General features: G+C 44.3%; 2 protein-coding genes across 3 annotated transcripts; one reads left to right on the plus strand and one right to left on the minus strand.

The window, feature by feature from the left end:
* The first annotated feature begins 1,017 nt into the window (after positions 1-1,017).
* On the plus strand, positions 1,018-7,716 carry LOC120046347 (putative solute carrier family 22 member 31). 2 transcript variants are annotated; one of them, XM_038991512.1, is made up of 4 exons: positions 1,018-1,160; positions 4,204-4,418; positions 4,728-4,839; positions 5,063-7,716. In XM_038991512.1, exons 1-4 carry the CDS (start codon positions 1,024-1,026, stop codon positions 5,505-5,507), a joined length of 909 nt encoding a protein of 302 aa, XP_038847440.1. In that variant the 5' UTR covers positions 1,018-1,023; the 3' UTR covers positions 5,508-7,716. The 2 variants fall into 2 exon arrangements, with proteins under 2 accessions (XP_038847440.1, XP_038847449.1); XM_038991521.1 differs by lacking the exon at positions 1,018-1,160 and adding an exon at positions 3,777-4,022.
* A 67-nt stretch (positions 7,717-7,783) lies between these two features.
* Positions 7,784-14,886, minus strand: dpep1 (dipeptidase 1). The gene is made up of 10 exons (XM_038991500.1): positions 14,440-14,886; positions 13,678-13,804; positions 13,279-13,411; positions 12,783-12,933; positions 12,182-12,251; positions 11,539-11,715; positions 10,620-10,704; positions 8,921-8,996; positions 8,585-8,720; positions 7,784-8,357 (listed from the first exon to the last, which is right to left on the minus strand). Exons 1-10 carry the CDS (start codon positions 14,565-14,567, stop codon positions 8,166-8,168), a joined length of 1,275 nt encoding a protein of 424 aa, XP_038847428.1. The 5' UTR covers positions 14,568-14,886; the 3' UTR covers positions 7,784-8,165.
* Between the last annotated feature and the right edge of the window lie 1,261 nt (positions 14,887-16,147).

Here is a 16,147-nt window from a genome sequence, read left to right on the forward strand (position 1 = left end):
ATGATCCCACACCAACCCCTCGCCTCTGGATTTCTCACTGGGGGGTTTTCCTCTGTTGCCAATAAACATAAAGGATCACTGGAGGGAAAAGTGATTGGGGGATGTTAAAGGGATAGGGAAGGGTGATAGGTTAGGGGTTGACTGTGTCAGGGTTGTGGTCGGATACCTGGGTCACCGGGTGCCATCTTGTTGCACTGCTGTCTTATTAGGGTTCAAAGTGCACTGGTTGGAACACACAGCCTTGAGCCAAGCTGAGCATTACTTATTCACTGACTCCCCCCCCCCCCCCCCCCCCCCCCCCCCCTCCTCTCAGAGATGGCTTGAGTGTGAGGTAACTCAAGGCTCTCTGGGCTAGGATATTTAGGCCAACCCTAGACCAAGAGTCGTCCCCTCCCCAATGTTGTCCCATTGTTAGGGGGGTTGGAGTTTTCTTGCTGTAACCTTCCTGTGATTGTGAGGTGATTGTGTGAACTGATGTGTTTGTATGTGGACAATTCTTTGCTGAGTGAAAGCGGTCAAGGAGTGCTCAATGTGTTTTTAAGACCCTTCTGTGTGTGGGAGTAATGGTGCTAGATACAGCCTGAGAGGGAGGCCCACCGCAGTCTGTCTTTAACACACCCACACACACATTTGCTCTTCTTACATTCATCTCAGGTCACTGGTAAATGTTGGTTTTAGGCTGTATTCTGGAGGACTGCCTCTCAGTGATCTACTGCCAGAGAGTTCTTCAAAGGGGTGTGGGGGAACAATAGCAGGACAGAACATAGTGGAAGAAAATTAGTATTTTTTTCCCTTTGTTTTCTCTGTGAGGGGTTTTGAAGGAGGAGAACTAGGGCATTGGAGTTTAGGTCAAAGTAGAGAGGAATTTCACACCACACAAATGGTCACAAATAGTCTTATGGTCAGTCAGGCTACTAGTTGCATTTTCCTTCTCTCTTTCCTCTATCTCCTTTCTTCATCCTCTCTTCATCTCCCTTTGTGTGTTCTCCAGGACTGGAGCTGTGTGACCCTCCCCATCGTCTCATGGTTGAAATGGTCAGTGGTTTCTTTGCCGTCGTGGCAGAGCTCTTGTTGCCAGGGCTGGCGGTGCTGTGTCGTGATTGGCCAGTTCTTCAAGCAGTGGCTACCTTGCCACTGCTCCTGCTGCTCTCCTATTGGTGGTGAGTCTGTTATAAGCATTTTTTTGTGTAAACACAGTATAGTGCAAGGGGGGGGGGGCAAAGTACGTGGTACTTCAATCCAGCCCGCGAGACAATTATTATAATTATATATTTTTTCCTTTTACAATTGTAGTTAAAAAAAAAAAATCTCCAATTGGTAGTTAGTCTTGTCCCATCGCTGCAACTCCCGTACAGACTCGGGAGAGGCAAAAGTCGAGAGCCGTGTGTCCTCCGAAACACGACCCAGCCAAGCAGCACTGCTTCTTGACACAATGCCCACTTAACGCGGAAGCCAGCCACACCAATGTGTCGGAGGAAACACCGTACACCTGGCGACCGTGTTAGCGTGCATGCGCCCGGCCCGCCACAGGAGTCGCTAGAGCGGAAATCTTGGCCTGCCAAAACCTCTCCTAACCTGGACGGCGCTGGGCCAATTGTGCGCCGCCTCATGGGTCTCCCAGTCACGGCCAGCTGTGACACAGCCTGGGATCAAACCTGGGTGTGTAATGACGCATTAAGCACTGCAATGCAGTCCCTTAGACCGCTGCACAACTATGGAGGCCCCTGCAAATTGACTTAAACAAACAATTGGTCCCTCAAAAAATGCGTCCCTCTGTTGAATTTCAAAATCCCGATGTGGCCCTCCAGCCAAGAAGTTTGCCCACCCCTGGTATAGTGTATATTGTTTATGTCATGGGACAGAACATATAAAGGCATGGATAGAGAAAGGGGGATGTGTGTTTATAATTATTATGTATTTTTGTGTAAGGACAGAAAGTAGAGAGAGTGTCATGGATGGAGAAAGAGAGAGGTGTGTTTTTATATTCCAGTTTTCTCGTATCCCCCTCAGTTGTCCATCAGTGTTTCCCGAGTCTCCCCGTTGGCTTCTGGCCACAGGTCAGATCCACCAGGCTAAGAGGTGTCTCCAGAGCTTCTCCACCAGGAACAGAGTGTATCTCAGTGAGGATATCTACGCTGCTGAGAACCTGCTCTCAGGTATCATCATCCCTCACCCTATCCTGGCCCTTTTAGCGGGTCTGTGTCAATGAATAATGTCTGCTGCCTTTGGTAGTGCAATCGGTTGCGGCGAAATCCTGCACGGAGCCTTTACCGTGTGCTGCCACTTTAAGAGCGCATCAGCAGTCAGGAAGGAGGCAATGAAAATGACTCTTCCGCTCTGTGAGAGCTGTCGGTTGGCGCGGTAGTTTTGACTGTGTATCTCTTTGCAGAAGTTTTGTTTATTTTCAGCGTGCTTAGTTTGTAAATTGTTTACAAAGTGTTTGCGGTGTTACCGCACAATGTCGTGTTTTGAATCTGTTGGGACCGCTCTTGTCATTGATCGCATGGATTAGTAGCAACATTGTTGCGAAGCGTTGACAAAAACCAACAGGTGTATCAGACTGGCAGACGAGTGCAACTGAAAGCCTGGAGTTTATAGCTAAACCATAGCCCTCTCTCGCTCCAGTGCTTCACACTGGAGCTGATTTACTTGTTGTTGCGCTGCACGCCATAGTATGTTCAGTACCGCTGGCCTATTGCTCTCGGGACATATTTTTGACAGTGGTGTTCAACAGAGTGTGCATTTGAGATTGTTTATGATATGGGATCATTGACTGAACTAGATTTATTTTGGTTCATATGGTTTTCTGTCCTTAGGTACTTTTTTAAGCCCTTTTTTTGTTTTGTCTACTCCCACACAATTTCATACACCCGTTCACTCTTCGTTCTGGGAACTAATACAGAGTATTGCAAATCATTTGTTGATGACTGAGTTCTCTATTGTCGGTTACCTATGAGTCGCTCTAATCCTTATTATTGTGTGAGGTATTATTGGTTGGGTTACCCCTGGTGGTGTAACCCAACCAGTGGAGAGAAAGGATACCTGGCAAACAGGCTACACTCTAGGCAGCCTCTTCTGCCTGTGTGTGTATAGTAGTTGTACTCTCTCTATCCTACTCTCTGCCTTTCAGCAGGGTTAATACCTGCCTGGCACCCAAACAAAAAATATTTATCTTTACCTCTAACAATACAGCTACAAGGTTAACTAATGGTTTGGGTAATACATCCAAACGCCCGGGTTTGCCCATATGTTACGTTATTGGTTTTCACTCATTCACAATCAGCACAGCAACACCGAACAGACAACCCATCCAGTCCACTCACAGCATTCCCTCATATCCAATATTAGTGAACTTTGTTTGAGGTACACGTGGCATTGGACGTTTCTGAGATGGTTCAGAAGTGTGCCTGGTTACCTGTGCCAGCTCTCTCTCACAGCCCCACCTTTCACAGGCAGCCAGTCACTTAATGAGTGAGAGCATCCAACACCCTGTGCTCTCTGTGGTAGTCACGATAAGAGCTCTTTGTTTGTTGGACATTTCAATACGACCGTAGTGTACTAAATCGCCAACTGGAATTACCTTAGTCAAAAATAAAGAACCATGACATTTTATATTTTGGTAATTTATCAGATGCTCTTATCCAGAGTGACTTACAGGAGCAGTCAGGGTTAAGTGCCTTGCTCAAGGGCACATCGGAAGATTTTTCACCTAGTCTGACTGAATGGTTCCATTTAGTGTGATTTAATAGTAGGTACTGGTTCTGAGGAGAGGAATTTCCTATAGAATGTGGGTTATATGTTTGTACCAAGTGAACAGCGTTTGGGTCAAGTGCCCTTTGGCTTTGGTATTGGCAGTGTGAATGCAGGCTCATATCTCTCCTTCTCTCCCTCCCTCTCCTTTTCTTCTCTGTAGAGATAGATGCGGAGTACCCAGATTATACCCAGCCTTGCTACCACTCAGTCCTGGAGTTGCATTCCACCCGAGTGATCTGGAGGAACTGCCTCATCCTTAGCTTTACTATGTGAGTTAGTATCTAACACAGCTTGTATGACCTTCTATATGTGTCCCTCCACTGAACAATGCAGCCACGAGGAATGGTAATGTTACCATCTGCCGCAGCTGCTTTTAACAGTACTGTTTGGACAGAGTAAGTTTCATGTTTTGGGCCAAGGACCTAACCTTTCCTAACTCTCCTCCTCCAGGTTCATAGGCACAGGCATCCAGTACTGTTTCATCAGGAACCTCCACAGCTACTCCCACAACTTCTACTTTAGTTACTTCCTGCGTGTGCTGACTGGAGCTCTGGGATGTATCTTCCTCTGCCTGTCCGTCAACCGCTTTGGTCGCCGTGGTATCCTGCTTCTGTCTGCCATTATCACCGGCCTGTCCTCGCTGCTGCTGCTGGCCCTCACACAGTGTAGGTTTAACCTGCTTTATATCTGTGCTATGATGATGATACTATGTTGCTTTACTATTACTATACACACATTTTCTTTAAGTGTCTCATACGGTCTTCTCTCCCCTGTACATGGTTCATTAGTAACTCTCCTCATACAGTAGCCAGAGGTTTGCCATGATGACCTCATTCACAATGATGTCACTGTTATGATTCTGATTGGCCATTAGATTTTTTTCAGGTGATTTCAGGTCAATCTTTTTTTAAATGGCTTGTTTTCTAGTTTGCCTAGTTTAGTCATCAGAAAGACGTGTCCTTGTCCTTCTCTAGATCTTTGTGGAGCGCTGGTGTTGGTGCTGTCTGTGTTGGGGCTCCTCTTCTCCCAGGCCCTGGCCATGCTCAGTGCATTCTTCGCCAGTGAGGTCATGCCCACCGTAGTCCGGTAAGTATTATCTGTCTACTGTCCTGAACACACTAAACTGTCATTAGTTTGTCTGTGGGTGGGGTGTTTGTTTTTCATGTATGTGGACATCTGTCCGTCTGAGGGAGGCATATGAAATGTGGGTTGTATGTCTGGACCAAAATGCAGAATGCTGGGTCAGGTGCCCTTGACAATGTTAGTGAGCTCTATATCTCTCCTGACCCTCTCTCTCCCTCTGTCTCAGTGGTGGTTGTCTGGGGCTGGTGCTTGCGTCTGGCTGTATGGGGATGGCTGCCTCCTCTATGATGGAGCTCCAGAACAACAGGGGTTACTTCCTCCACCACGTCATCTTCGCCTCCTTCGCCGTCCTCTCGGTGCTGTCCATCATGCTGCTGCCGGAGAGCAAGCGCAAGCCGCTACCCGACTCCCTGAAGGACGGAGAGAGCCAGCGACGGCCCCCTCTCTTCCTGTCTCGTGAAGACACCCTGCCCCTGCTCTATACCCGGCGTGGAGCCTCCGAGTACAACCCTGATAACTACTCCCGCCTGGTCTCCGCCACCAGGAAGATGCTCATCAAAGACAATTTACCCTATAAGATCGTTGTGCCCTCCCAGTCCCCACTGCTGCCTTCCAACAGTGAGGTGCACTGCATACTGGAGGGAGAGGCACTAAGAGAGGACTTATCTTAGCAGCCTATAACTACCATCATCCATCCTCCTCTCCCACAGAGAAACCTCACCTCAAACCCACTGGATATCTCTCCCTGGTATCATCCTGGGCTAGCTGGCTGGTTCCCTTTCACCAGATTGAGACAGTGTGATCCAGACTCGTATCGCTCTGAACGACGGGTCTTCTTGGATATTTTGAAGGGGAGGAGAGTTGGAGATGTGTGTATTTACTGTGTCAGTCTTTTTTGTTGTTGTGCCAAGTGTTTCAAACAATACAAAAAAAACGATCTGTGGTTGTGCGCTTGCACAGACTCTACTGAAAGACTGTGTGCTAGTCCTTTGTTTTTGTACTGATTGAGATCTGCTGTTTCTAAGACGGTGTTAACACCCTCTCTTCTCCAGGTTGTGCAGCATGGAGCTATGGCTTTATTAACCACTGAGGCTAAATGCTCACTTGAGAAGCGTTGCTTGTCCACTTAACTGGTGACTCGTGCTTTTCATTACTGCTGTATTGTGCCTGTGACTGCAACGAGAGAGAGCAGGGTCCTGACTGTTACTTAATCTGATTCATTGGTGACTCAACGAGGGGAACTTACAGATAGAAGTCAGTTTGGCTCAAACTGCAATGTATTGTAGCCAATTGTTTGATTTTTGGGGGGGAACTTAATGAAGTATCAGTCACTGATAATATGAACTAAGCAATGAAAGGTCATTTCATCCTGTCCACTTGTTGGACATGTTTTAAGAACATGAGATATTGTCTCGTGCTTTGCACCAGGAACAAAGTTGTTAAAATTATTGAAATGTGATCAGGTCATGACCTCTACTCTGAGTCATTATAACCTTTCAAATGGGACTTTACCTCATTGTGCTTAGTTGTATCACGTCCATCTCTCTGCCTTAAACTGTGAACTTTCCTGTTCAAAGAAGGCAGTTGCTAGGACACGATACTTAACGTTCTATAATTAATTTAATTAAATACATTTTTATCAACTATTAAACCACATTTCACTGCTCTTTTTGGTATTTGACTGTAGTTTGAGGTTTGTGTTGCCCTTCTTGGCCTGGCTGTGGAACTGTTTTACATTATTGTTGGATAGGATGTTCACACTCTTAACTCATTCGCTCTTCCTTTTTCATCCCCCTCTCTTTTGCTTGCATGGGAACATAGCCCCTTGTACAGTAAGTTTATTAGGAAAAAATATAAATGCAGCTGCTCAACTTTTCCCCACAGCGGACAATATTCTGTCCTTCTAAAAAATTATTATTTTAAATTATATTATTTTCAGCTATGAATAAGTTGTCTGACTCTCGAAAGTTCAAATTGAGTTATTTGGAAGCTGAGGCCGTACAATGTTGATTTACTGTTTGCCCCTCTTCACATGTCTCATAGAAAAATAAATCGAATAATAATGTCCTCAAGCATCAAGTAAAGAGATGCACAACTTCCTTTCAGATTATGGAAAACGAACAGACCCGGCCAGGACATTTTCAACAATGCTATTCCGCTTTCGACATCAATGGGGTCTTAACGAGGTCACTGGGCGTTGAACTAAGGTTGCAGTAGTATTTTTCTGAAGCTGATCCACTTCTATTTTTAACTTTTATTCGCTTGCTCGCCTCACTTTTCAAAAATGAAATCCGTTAAACAGTAAGTTTGAATGGCTGAAACTGAAAATGTTTTGAGTTCTGCCCTGTTTCATATGTCTGATACAATGCTTACCACAAGATGGTGCTGTTCTCTTGTAAATGTATTGAATGTACAAAATCCACCATTTTTCTTTCAACTTTGTGTTATGTTTTATCAGTCAGATTTTTATATTTTGAAGAATTGGAAATGTATTTCAGTGTAAATAAAATAAGAGGACTTCGAGTTAGTCCAAACACACCATTGCCAAGTTCACGATGTCTGTGCAGCGTTCTCAAAATGATTGAGCCAGATGGGATAATAGACACTGTTTTGTTGAATGAAACACCGTTCTAACCTGCCCTTGAGTTTGTTTTGTATATGTCGAAATGAAGTAAATTGTGCTCAATGGACAGTGTTCCGTGACTCTAGGGCTGTATAAGAACAGGGAAAGGAAGAATGAAGTACAGCAGTTGTCTCAGTCCGGGCCTGAGAAAATCACATCTGGAACAGCCTGTCAATCATTTGGGACGCTCACTGTTGTCTCTCAACCATAAACTCCCCTCTGAAAGCTGTTCAGTCAGTTTAGTATTTCATTTGTCACATGGCTCATGGTACAACACTAAAGTAAAAAAGGCAGTAATGCAGTGGAAGGTGTAAGACAGCATGGTAGAGGTATTAGATGTTTATTATTATACCCCAAAAATACTCAAAAATAATTTTCCTGATTATTTGTTTATTGAGGACCACATTTAACCGTTCAATTTAAACTCTAAAATGTAAAATACCAAGTAAATCCATGACCAGGTTACAAGGTCAACAGTGATGTGTATAACACCGTTTCAGAAGAATTTACTGGTTTAGTAATGTTATCATTTCTACGTACAAATGCTTCAAACACAGTTCATGGACTACATCACTAATAGAACTTGTGAAAGATGAAGTGACCACAGAACTCAAGTGGTAAGGTCTTACTATGCCTTGGGCAGCCTACTGCCATAGACAAGGGGTGGTAATACCATCACACCCAGCATGGTCTATGTAGAGGGGGCTTATAGAGACCAGGACAGCAGGCTACTCAGAGTCAGTGTTAGTACCAGGGCCAGAGGGCTGAGGGAGAGAATCCTCCCAGCACTGTCTGGGTTGGGGACAGGGTAGCCATAGCTGGTCCTGCAGTCGTTTTTCACTTCTTCATAAGGTATGGGCAGATCATCTGGAGTTGTATCATTCAGGCTGTCTCGTACCTGGAAGATAGGAGTTCAGAGTCAGGGAGGGTAACAAAGCACTGGACCAAATAGTGCATTAAAAATGCCTGTAATCTCTGTGTATGCACTGTATTCTGTATTGCATCAGCCCTTTTTAAATAGATCTATGGAGGCTTGTGTGTTGATGTCAATCTTTTGGAAACGGGGGTGTTGTGAATGGTGCTAAGCTGTAGAGGTCAGTGTGTAACTTTTACTGTAGTACTCACACGCTCCACCTCTCTGAACACTCTGAGCAGGTTGTCCCCCAGAGCAGCTTTCACCTCAGCATCTGTCCATCCTCTCCTCAGCAGCTCTGCCACCAGAGCAGGGTACTTAGACACATCCTCCAGCCCCCCCGGTACCCTGACAGACAGCACAGGTAGAGAGGGGTGTGTGTGTCAAACTTTTTTTTTAAAAAGAACTACTCAGACATATGACTTTATACTTTTTTACTGGTATATTACAATTAGCACCTTTTAAGATAATACATTTTGCTCAATCAAGTCCATTGGTGTTTTATTGTAACTAGGTGAATAACTCCTAGGTCAATTCACTCGACTCACCTGCCCACTCCATCATAATCCCCACCAAAACCAATGATACTGTGTCCAGCCACATTCTTTATGTGGTCAAAGTGATCTAGATTGAACACGAAAAGAAAGGTGAATATACAGGGCATTCGGAAAGTATTCAGACCCCTTAGAAAAAAATATTGAATACATTTTAGAATATCTACACACAATAGATAAAAATAAAAAATAAAAAACAGAAATACATTATTTACGTAAGTATTCAGACTCTTTGCTGTCAGACTCAAAATTGAGCTCAGGTGCATCCTGTTTCCATTGATCATCCTTGAGATGTTTCTACAACTGGATTGGAGTCCACCTGTAGTAAATTCAATTGATTGGACATCATTTGGAAAGGCACACACCTGTCTATTTGACAGTGCATGTCAGAGCAAAAACCAAGCCATGAGGTCAAAGGAATTGTCCGTAGTGCTCCAAGACAGGATTGTGTTGAGGCACAGATCTGGGGAAGGTTACCAAAACATTTCTGCAGCTATGAAGGTCCCCAAGAATAGAGTGGCCTCCAACATTCTTAAATGAAAGATGTTTGGAACCACCAAGACTCTTTCTAGAGCTGGACACCCGGCCAAACTGAACAATTGGGGGAGAAGGGCCTTAGTCAGGGAGGTGACCAAGAACCTGATGGTCACTCTGACAGAGCTCCAGAGTTCATCTGTGGAGATGGGAGAACCTTCCAGAAGAACAACCATCTCTGCAGCACTCCACCAATCAGGTCTTTATGGTAGAGTGGCCAGACGGAAGCCACTCCTCAATAAAAGGCACACGAAAGCCCTCTTGGAATTTGCCAAAAGGCCCCTAAAGACTCAGACCATAAAAAACAAGATTCTCTGGTCAGATGAAACCAAGATTGAACTCTTTGGTGTGAATGCCAAGCTTCACATCTGGAGGAAACCTGGCACCATCCCTACGGTGAAGCATGGGGGTGGCAGCATCATGCTGTGGGGATGTTTTTCAGCGGCAGGGACTGGGAGACTAGTCAAGATCGAGGCAAAGATGAACGGAGCAAAGTACAGAGAGATCCTTGATGAAAACCTTCTCCAGAGCGCTCAGGACCTCAGACTGGGGCGAAGGTTCACCTTCCAACAGGACAACGACCCTAAGCACACAGGCAAGACAACGCAGGAGTGGCTTCGGGACAAGTCTCAATGTCCTTGAATGGCTCAGCCAGAGCCCAGACTTTAACCCGATCGAACATCTCTGGAGAGACCTGAAAATAGCTGTGCAGCGACGCTCCCCATCCAACCTCAGAGCTTGAGAGGATCTGTAGAGAAGAATGTGAGAAACTCCCCAAATACAGGTGTCCCAAGCTTGTAGCGTCAAGACTCGAGGCTGTAATCGCTGCCAAAGGAGCTTCAACAAAGTACTGAGTAAAGGGTCTGAATATTTATGTAAATGTGATATTTCAGTGTATTTTTTATACATTTGCAAAAATGTATAAAAACATGTTTTCACTTTGTCGTTATGAGGTATGGTGTGTAGATGGGTGAGAATTATTATTTTTAAATTCATTTTGAATTCAGACTGTAACACAACAAAATGTGGAATAAGTCAAGGGATATGAATACTTTCTGAAGAAACTGTATAATACAAATTTGAGAGACAAGGTTGGGTGAGTGAGTGGTGGAGAGTAAAAAGTAATGATAAATATGATGACCATGACTCAGCTACTCACCTGCCACCTGTGATAGGTTGGCTGTATTGCTGCATGTGACATAGTCGTTGTAAAAGTTCACCATGACAATTCCTCTTTTGTTTTGCTGGTGAGAAAAAGGACACAGACACGCAACTGTATGATAAGTCAGAACTATAAACTCAAGTCACTAACTATTACAATGAAGAACTGTAGCTACCATATTGGTGTAGTCAGTTGGGCTTTTATGTTCTGTTGTTAACATTTTATGGTGCTATATAGAAACACAATGTTCCTTTATCTGTAGTTTTATGGGCCCTTACAGCAGAATAGCTCAAATGTTTCCCGGACTCTTGTTTGTAAGCTATTGTCAGCTTGAGGTATTTCACAATAAATGTGTAATAAAACCTTTTAGTTTGTGTCTGTTTTCCAAGGTATTGGAAAGATCTGATGGCTTTTCTAACTTCCTTTTGATATCATTGTAGTTTTAATATCACTGCAGACATTACCACGTTTTTTTGTTGCAGTCTTATTGCTTACTTTTCTTTGCCTCAACCTTCCTCTAAGCCGTTTCTCATCCTCCCCTCAGCCTATATTCCCAGACACCTCCTTTTCACTCTTAAACCCCTTTTCAGTTCCCTGTCTGTTTTCTCAATCCATGTTCTTCCCCTTATCCCCCGTCACATACCCCTTCATCCGATCACATGTCCACTCACCACTCAATCTCAGGTCCAATTCCTTTATTCACTTCACCCTCCAATCCCCTCACTCTGCCTGCTCCCCTAGTCCTTCTCCTCTCACTACCCGACTCCCAATTCTCTATCCCCTCGTCTCTCACCCTTCTCCCCTGACTCACCACCCTCCTTGGGGAAGGGATGAGGTCTAAGGAGAACGAATGACCAAGTTCCTCATATGTATTCTGTAATCCACTATCCCCTTGCCCCTCTCCCCTTTCACTCACCACCTTCCTCAGGACGTCGTCAGGCACGTTCCTCTTGTGTGGGCACACGGCGTAGGCAGAGGAGTGGCTGAAGATGACTGGGGCTTTGGACAGGTCTAGAACCTGGTTCATCACTTTCTCTGACACGTGGGCCAAGTCAATCAACATCCCAATGCGGTTCATCTCAAATATCAGTTGCTGTCGGGTGAAAAAAAAAAGAATGATTCTGCCAGGACTGGGGGACCCTCTTACTGTGTCGCCCTACTGGTGTTATAGAGACAATTATATGTGATTCATTCAGCCTATCAAACCTAATGATATGGTTTGTAGCTAGGATCAAGAGAATGAACATGTTTTCATCCAGGGTGTTTTATACAAGTGATATCATACTGCTATAACATGAATTAACATCTAAAGGCAAACTAGACGAAAATGAGTCTTTGAGGGTAACCCAATAGTTTCTGAGGAATTGCTCATTTGACAAAAATATTTACTTGGAATATTGCCTATGTTTATGACAGGCATTTATATCTGATTTCCAAGTAAACTCAGAAGCAGAAGTATTAAAAGCCGCACCAAATAGTATCATAGATTTGACCTTTGTTATGAGTGGGGTATTTCCAATGTGTGTGTGTGTGTGTGTGGCTCAGTGTGATAGACCAACCTTGCCAAACTCAGACAGTCCATTGTGCTGCGATGGCTCGGCTCCCGAATCCACGAGCCAATTATCTGCCCTGGGGGGGAAAACACACACAACCACAGTAAAACACCAGGCCAGCTTCTGGAAGTGATCTTTCCCTTCCACTCTCCTATATCCTGCTAACATGATATGAATCAGTGACGGGCTGAGGGATTCACTAGACTCTGTAGTCTGTCCAGGGCCATGGTTTGATTAGCTAGCTCATCTGTTTAGAAGACTCTCCCAGAATATGATACCTCTGAAACAGGTGGCGACAGGAATCCCCTATTTTCCCCACCACAGAATTCAGTGAAATACAGTCTTTTTTTTGTCTATTAATAAGCAGTTTCAGCTGTTACCTGTTGTGTCTCATTCATTTACATTCTTTTCATTTCTATCTTAGCTGTATGTGCTCTTTGAGAGAGCATCATATGGTGTGTAAAGCGTTGATATACTTAGGAATCTCAACTATAAAGTACTACAAAAAATTGTTGAGCACCTTGTCACTTATTTAAGTATAATCTGTGGCACCTAGTCCCCAGACCAGGGTGGCCCTGTCGTCAGCAGGGTAGCAGAGCCTACTCACCATGGTGTGTTGCAGCTGTGGGTGAGGGTGAGGTAGCGGACCCCCAGGTGGTACATGGTGCGCAGGGTCCCCAGGCTGCTGTCCAAAGAGTGTCCTCCTTCCACCCCAATCAGACTGGCTGTCCTGTTCTGACTAAAGGCATCCACGATATCTGTGGTAAAATAAATAATTGATAATACAGGTGGGTGAATAAAACTCTGTTATATATGGTGTTTCACAGTTGAGTGTTCAAAAGGGGTTTCATTCTCATAACCAGATGTATGGCTCCATTCAATCCGCATCGCGGATGTTCAGCTCTACAGTGTGATTGAAATTTAAAGGCAATGTTCCCACGTTAGCGGAGACTGCATTCACGGTAAACGCTGCATATGTTGGCTCAATCGGAAATGACCTTTAAATGTATATTGTGGAATCTACGACACTTTCACTTTACATATTGAGTAGAGCCCTTACTGTATAACTTTTGATTACACTTTTTTTTGTAGATGACTCTCACCTTTGCTGCTGGTAGCAAACATGAAGGCTTCTGGGTATTTCATGCACATTCTGTGGATGACGTCAATCTGCTCCAGAGTTTGTCTGGCTGCATCTTTGTACTGAGTGTCACATGGTACATATGCTGCCCAGAACTGCAAGTGGACAGTAAACGTTTGATCAGTTTATTATGTAATACACAGTTCCCCAACTGGCGGGCTTCTTGCGGTCAATTTGCAGTCTACAAATTATTTGTAATTATGTTCTGGACCCCCGACCATCCGCTCAAGAAAATAAAATCGACCCGCGGCTGAATGTAGTTGATGATCCCTGATGTAATACATGTATTATTATCACCCACCCTCACATACACCTTTTTGTGAGTCCTTGTCAGTTTGTGTGGGTGTATGCGTGTGTGTACCTGTGCTGCCAGTCGCCCCTCCCTGATCTTGGGGATGTTGGTGTGTGTATTGTTGAGGGTGTACAGATCCACTTTATTCAGCTGGTTGTTAAACTTCATCCTCAACTGCCAGGGCAGATCATTATGGCTGTGGAGTCAGACAGAGAGATCAATGCATGATACTATTCATACAGGGCAGTCAGCGCTGCTAACACACAGCCATTATTTAACTGTACATTAGGACAGAACCATCTTGAAACATTAAAAAACAGCCTCCAAAATCTTATCGAAGCATATACTGTCACGCCTGCTCCCGCTCTTCCTCCCTGGCGCTCGAAGGCACCAGGCTCCCCAGCACTACGCACTCCTGCCACCATCATTACGCACACCTGCCTTCCCCTCCCGTCACGCGCATCAGCGATCATTGCACTCACCTGGACTCAATCACCTCTGTCATTACCTCCCCTATACCTGTCTGGTTCCCCGCTTCTGCATTGATTGTCATATGTCCTTGTTACCCGTGTGCTGACGCTGTTCCTGTCCTGTTACCTGTCCGTTCCTCATTAAATGTTAAACTCCCCGTACCTGCTTCTCATCTCGAGCGTCAGTCTTTACATATACAATACACACCTTACATTGGCACGTGTTTTGTGCCATTAACATTACAGTATGCATCAAATATGTATAGATGTAATGTATTATAAAAGATTAATTTTGGTTTAAACGTTCAAAATCACCCATCCTAGGGTCTTATGAGGAGAGAAAAATGTGTTAGTCACTTACCCATCAATCAGTGGTGTCTCTGACATTAGCCTCAGTGCGTTGTTCATGTGTTCATCCTGTGTCAAGGAGAGTTTGAGAGCACAGGACAGTGCCAGCAGAGTCCCCCATACACTACCTCCAGACAACATCTCTTACTCTCTCTCACTACACCCTAACTAACACACAATCTGATCCAGCCTGACCTGGACTTGTCCTCTCCAACAGCCTCTGGTTCACTACAGCCACTATGGTTTTCTCTCTAACTCCGTTTGTTACTAACTCAAAAAGCGTATTTTGACTTGTTTCAATACATTTCTCAGCCTACACTAAGTTATGTTAGTCTTTGGTCTGTCTGGTGCTTCTTCAGATTTCACAGTTCACTGTGTTCCGTCCGAACTCTTCCTCTGTCCCCAAAGTGTCTCTTTGTGGGTCAGGCTCAAATACAGAGAGAGTTTATTATGCCTCTTCAGTTTCTCTGTCATTATCTCTTTGGTTGTAAAGTAAACACATGAAGTTAAACATATTGGTTAATGTTTAACGTTCAGTACAACTCCCTCAAGTTTGAAATCCATAAGCAAGACAACCCCAGTAATGATATAGATGTAGATTAACATTGGAAAGTGCCCAATGATGGCATGACCACTCAAATAAGAAATGTTATAAAAATGTGTTATAAATATATGTAGAGAGCACCTCATCAACAATATGTGCTGAGGGTCGGAGTCTATTAGGGGTCAGTGCAAGTTTAATCAGATGGGTTAACTGTCACGCCCTGACCTTAGTTCCTTTTTTATGTCTCTATTTTGGTTTGGTCAGGGCGTGAGTTGGGGTGGGCATTCTATGTCTGGTGTTATATGTTGTCTATTTCTTTGTGTTTGGCCATGTGTGGTTCTCAATCAGAGGCAGCTGTCTATCGTTGTCTCTGATTGAGAACCATACTTAGGTAGCCTGTTCCCACCTGTGTTTGAGGGTAGTTGTTTTGTGTGTCTACACCAGATAGAACTGTTTCTTTTGTGCCGTTTTGATAATTTTTGTCCTAGTGTTCGGTTATAATAAAAATCATGGACACGTACCACGCTGCACCTTGGTCCTCACCTTCCTCCACCAACAGTCGTTACATTAACCTTCTGCTCTACTCGGAGTGGAGTCACTGTTATACATCTAAAAATATAAATACATATATTTGAGTCAGAATACCTGCATATGACAGGTGTGATAGAAAAATGACACAATTACCTGATTTGTTTGATATTAATAGTTAACGATTATATACTTAACCAATAGTAAGACATTTCTGTTCTATGAAATGTCTGTGTGAACGGAGAGGAGCCTAAAAACCTACAGCTGGCATTCCATAGATAAGATGTGGTGGGTGTAATTGAGATAAAGAGAGCCTGGAGGAATAGGATTCTTTTTTAAAGCAAGCCAACGCCTGTTCTTAATCAGGAAATGAAAGGGGTTTGGGGTCGGCCAGGATGTTCTGGAGAGGGTGTACAGCAGCTTGGTGGAGAGCATCCTCATGTTCAATATGACAGTCTGGTATGGTAATCTGAGCGTAGAGGAGCAAAAGCAAACTGACCAGAATAGTAAACACAGCCAGCAAAGTAATTGGTCGACCACAGGAACATTTGAGCATTCTGTTCCACAAGGCAACCAAAAAGAAGGCACTGGCCGTCATTTGGCGACCCCTTCCACCCTCTACACCCTCAGTGTAGAGGGTGTACACCCT

Source organism: Salvelinus namaycush, chromosome 1 (genome assembly GCF_016432855.1).
Source record: "Salvelinus namaycush isolate Seneca chromosome 1, SaNama_1.0, whole genome shotgun sequence".
Classification (NCBI taxonomy): Eukaryota; Metazoa; Chordata; class Actinopteri; order Salmoniformes; family Salmonidae; genus Salvelinus; species Salvelinus namaycush.